The 5,215-nt window shown below is 32.8% G+C and overlaps 1 protein-coding gene across 1 annotated transcript in view; it reads right to left on the bottom strand.

The window, feature by feature from the left end:
* The window catches only part of LOC131874948 (probable disease resistance protein At4g33300), a 22,548-nt gene extending 19,720 nt beyond the window's left edge, over nucleotides 1-2,828 (bottom strand). The window contains exon 1 of the mRNA XM_059218914.1: nucleotides 2,805-2,828. Within this exon, the coding sequence (XP_059074897.1) occupies nucleotides 2,805-2,828 (24 nt within the window). The remainder of the gene's footprint in view (nucleotides 1-2,804) is intronic.
* Nucleotides 2,829-5,215: the final 2,387 nt, after the last annotated feature.

Raw genomic sequence — 5,215 nt, forward strand, 5'->3', positions numbered from 1 at the left:
GATGTATGCTTTAGCATCAGGTCAGTTGGTTCACAAAGAGAAATCCGAGATCTTCTTCTTTACTTTTAAAAAGAATATTTAATCCTAGATTCTTTCTCATCACAATATTAAAGAAGGAAAACTTCCTTGCATTTAATAGGGCTTGCCCATAGACAAAGGTATTAGATCCTCAAAAGTGTGGAATTCAGTGGGAGTTGGGATGGATAAGAAATTGGAATCCTGTAAATCTAAATGAATCTCTTGGGTAGGAAGAACCATCATGTTAAAGACTATCCTTTCAGCTATTCTCATTAATCTCATGTCTTGTTTATCCCTTTCAATTGGGGCAAATGACAAACTAGTTAAGAAAATGAGATCCTTCTTTTGGCAAGGAATGGCTAAAGAAAGGAAAATGACCTTGATAGCATGGGGAAAAGTCTATAGGCCCAAATTCTCTAGAGGAGTTTGATTAAGAAATCAATTGTGGAATAATAAAGCTCTAGGAGCAAGGCTAATGTGGAAAATTTATAATGATCCAAATTGGAAATGGGTAAGAATTCTCAAAAGAAAACACTTGGATGACATGAGTTTGGAAGAAATTTTTCGAATTTTCAACCTTCCAAAAGGCACGAGAGTATGGAATTTCATTTCGACTTACAAAAAATTAATCTTAGAGAATATTTCATGGAATGTTAAAGATGTGAGCAAAGCAATGTTTTAGTCAGATTCACGGGGTGGATATCTGGCTCTAGCTTCAAAACTGGGTCCAATTAACCTAAAGGTTAATACTGAAAAATAGATGGGGTTTTTTTCTAAAAGATTGCATTGTAAAAGATGAGGAGAATCAATCATTAGGCTGGAAATGGAAATATTTTAAAGGATTACAAGCAGATAGGCAAGAAATAACAGCTATAAACTGAATTTGGGTAGTATAAACTGAAATGGAAGTTGGGTAGTATAAACTGAATTTTGATGGGGTCACTAGAGGAAACCCAAGGATAATAAGGGCAGGTTGTATCATTCATTCTTCAGATGATCAAACTACTGCTAAGCTAGCTAAATCACTAACAAAGGATACCAATAATGTGGCAGATATTCAAGCAGCCATACAAGCCCTTAAAATTTGCAGAGAACTTGGTCTTAGAAAGATTCAAATTAAAGGAGATTCAACATTTATTATCAATGCTCTTAGATCCAGCAAGACTTCAAATTGGAGAATCAACTCATTTCTAAGCAAAGCAATAGATCTACTTAAAGATTTTGAAGCTTTTGCAATTAACCATGTTTATAGAGAAGCCAGTGTAATGGCATGTCTTTTAGCAAACAGAGGTGTCGACATTTATCATGAGAAATTGATCAAATCATAAAGTTTATAGAGGTCAACGGCTCCCTGAATGAGTTGGAAATTCTTTTTGAAATTCAAATTCTTTATTGATTTGGATCTTCAAACCAACAGTCATATTAAAACTACTTCTTAGCTTTTAATCAAGAAGAAATAAAAGATGCATTTTCATGGGGGATAAGACAACAACTCTAATCATGATGCCAAGGGAGGACAACTCAAAAATAATTTCCCGCCTTCTTTGGTCGTTGATTGCATGTCAAGGAAAGGATTTAGCTATTAAATTCATCATGTATTTCTGCCTTAGGTATTTGAAAGCATTTAATCCTCAACAAACTATTTTCCAAAATTAGTGGTTGCAATCTCATTATGAAGACTTTAATTATCCAACATAAATTTTGCCTATTGTTTAGCTTTTCTTTTTAGCAGAGGCTCTTTTAGTAGCCTTCCTTTCTATATTTTTCCTCACTTCTTTGAGTCGATACTATCGTTAGTTTAGCCAAAAAAGATGGAAGATATCTTCTAACTTAGCATCACATTTATTAGACAAAATGTTCTTTTCGTCCCTTACTTTGTTTAGTGTGTTTGTCGTCTTCCCCAAGCAATTAGCATATTCATTTCATCCTTCGTCCTTCATCCATTCCATCTTTTTGTTTCTCCCTAGGGTTTGATTGTTCTTCCAGCTAGTTTCTTATTGTTTGCAAGTAAAGATTGAGAGCTAAGTAGATGGATACTCCAATTTTCCTTCACTCTTCAAAAAGGTAAATGGTGTTTTTAAGAGAGATAAAAGAAAAGAGGATGTAGGAGGTTTTGACGAAGAATCACTTTGTTATTTCCAGAGCTGTTAAGATGATTTCAGGGGATCTCTTTTTTAGAGCAAACCATAAGTATAGGGTCTACACTGAAATTCATGCAATCTTTCTCGCCACCCTTCTCCATTTTGTGTTATTGAAGAAAAAAAGAGAGATTTTATGTAGAAAAGTGTTTAAGGTTGACTTGTTGGGGGTCTATATCAAGTCCTCAAGAACATAGATGAAAAATTGACCATTCCTTTTCTGATTGATTTTAGCATGAGCATAAGAATGGAAAACAACTACCAAGGTTCCCCATTTTGTATTTCAAGAATGAGTGAAGTTTCAAAGCTAGAATTTTTATGGTAGAAAGGAATGCCAACTTTCTTTGGGCTCTATTCAAGCAGATAGAGATAGAGAATGATGTTTGGATTAGAAAATTTCTCAGCTTGCATGGCTACTCAGAACTCACCTCAAACGAGCATTTGCTGGATTGGGAAGAAGATTTAAAGGAGAATTGGGCATGTCGAGCTGATGAACCCGAGGATGTGATTGAATTCTTTCCCAAACCAAAGCAAAATGATTGGGACAAGCATGTTTGTGTCATTCTCAACGAAGTTGATCCTTCCCTCCTTCCAAGTTCTCCCTCCTCTACTGATTAACCACTTCCTTTGTCAATTTTCATTTTTTACCAAGTCAAGAGGCTTTAATCCCATTACTGTTAATAGTTTAATTTAATATTTTCTAGCATTTTATTATATTTATATTACTATTAAATATTCTCAACTATAGCTCTTTACTGATCCATCTATATATATATATATATAATTTACCACTTCTTCATGGCTATGAGCTAATAGACAAAGTATTAGTGCTTTTTGCAAGAAAGAGGTTCCAAGTTCAAGCTCGCATTTCATCATCAAATATTCTATAAATTACCAAATTGGATGGTGTTTAAATAAATTTGATTGAAGACACAAGAAATCTCAACTGGACTATCATGCACATATCTTATGAATTATAGATAATATTTAAATAGGGTTTGGGGAACAAACTAGGTGACATTTAAATTTTGAGGAGACTAGAAAAGTATACGGAAAGTTAGAAGATATTCACACACATAATGAACTGTGATTGATGGGTAAAGTTTAAGCAGTCACCTTTGCATTGAATTATGATTGTTGTGTGATGCTTAAATAGGCACAACAAGTCTAAAATCCCTGCACAAGTTAAATTGAATTAATTATAAATATTTTCGCTGAGATGAAGATCTAGAATCACTTCGAGTCTTGGATACATAAGTAATATTTCTTCTAAAAGTTAAAAAATTACTCTACTTCCCATGGTACCAGGTTTTACCTAGAACATCTACAACCACAAGAGAGACATTTTCTACACCCAGACATGCAAAGCAAAAGGCAGGATAAGATCAATACCATCGACATTTGCATTGTCTATTCCCTCTCCACTTCCACTGTCATTTGAATTCCTAGCTCTGCTCCCTGTCCCACACATCACACTAAAAAAAAATTTAAACACTTACCTCATGTTTCCATGTTGTTGTTTAAATTTAAGCAGTTACAATGTTCTTATGGAAAATTAAAATTATGAAAAAAAAGATAATATAGAATCTTTTCTTATTGTTGTGGAGTAGCTATTGTTTATAGGAGCAATGGAGACTGAGGATGTCTTGCACTCAACAAGACTCGATCCTTGGTGGGCTCATTTAGTGCCATTCAACTTCACCAATAGACCAAGTTTCATATATTTAATTTTACTTAAAAAAATTTGATATATATGCTCTTCAAAATTGTCTCATACCTTTTTATTTTATATATAATTATTTTATTTTTATTTTTATTTTTATTATATTTAGTTACGTTCTTTATTACTTAATTTTTTTACATTTTATTTTATCATTCTTTTGAAGTCATAGAATTTATTTGGTATTTTATTTTATTATATTTATTTGCGGTTGTCGTTCAGTTTCTTGTTTTGACTACTTATCCAACAAATGGTTGAACAATGTTTGAAACTTTGGTAGATATTTTAAAAAGAACTTTGTGTGGATTGAGAAAATTATTTAAAATCAAATTTGTACCTATAACCGATGAAAATATCTGTACAATTTCATTATTCACCAACCCAGAAACTTCGTGTGTGCAATCAGTTGATTCATTCTACATCAGTTACTATTATTGAGGCGGATGATGGCAACGGTTCTGTCAACCATGAACATATTTTCCTGTGAGCTTCCAACTTTAGTAGGGACTACGACTATAGTACAATCCTTGTTTTTATTAGACTTCATTTTCACTGTCCAATCATTATAGCGTGGTTGCATTTGAATATAATCCAAGTGACTTTGTTTAATCTCAATTAGTTATGTCATATTTTTATAAATTAAAATATAACTTTTCGAGTCAATGTCAATATTTAATAGAAAAATTTGCAACGACATGGAGTTTAAGATATAGAGGATTGCCTTGGATTGCAAAAAGTTTCACCTAAACTTGCTTTATAAGGAAACTCCACGGATTCGTTCTTTGTTTTATAATAAATAGAGGATTGCCTTGGATTGCAAAAAGTTTCACCTAAACTTTCGCTCTTTTCTTTATAATAATTACACTAGAGATGTAGCGATCATAGAATAGAACATTTATGATTAATTCATATTATAGGGAGTACAGATTTAGGAATCTTCAATAATAGACATTAAGTTTCCACAATTCATGAGATAGAATCAGCTACTTTCGGAATAGACTGTATGTAATTTTTTGCATCAACGTTTCAGATCACACTCGATCATCAAGATGAATAGCTATAGAGCATGCAAAGTGAGAAATCCTCATGATGGATCATGGAGTGTGATCCGAAACGTTGATGCAAAAAATTACACATAGTCTATTCGAAAGCAACTTATTCTATTTCAATCTTCAAACCAATCCAAAGTGAATTGTACTTCAAAACAAAAAAAACCCTTTAGTAGAGTCCATCAATTGTCCATGTGCACATGAAAATCCAACACCTAGAAACACCTAATAAACTAGACAGATAATAATGATCGTACAGCTTAGTTACAGAATACCCATAACTCAATACA

The sequence above is a fragment of the Cryptomeria japonica genome, chromosome 4, assembly GCF_030272615.1.
Source record: "Cryptomeria japonica chromosome 4, Sugi_1.0, whole genome shotgun sequence".
In the NCBI taxonomy this organism is placed as follows: domain Eukaryota; kingdom Viridiplantae; phylum Streptophyta; class Pinopsida; order Cupressales; family Cupressaceae; genus Cryptomeria; species Cryptomeria japonica.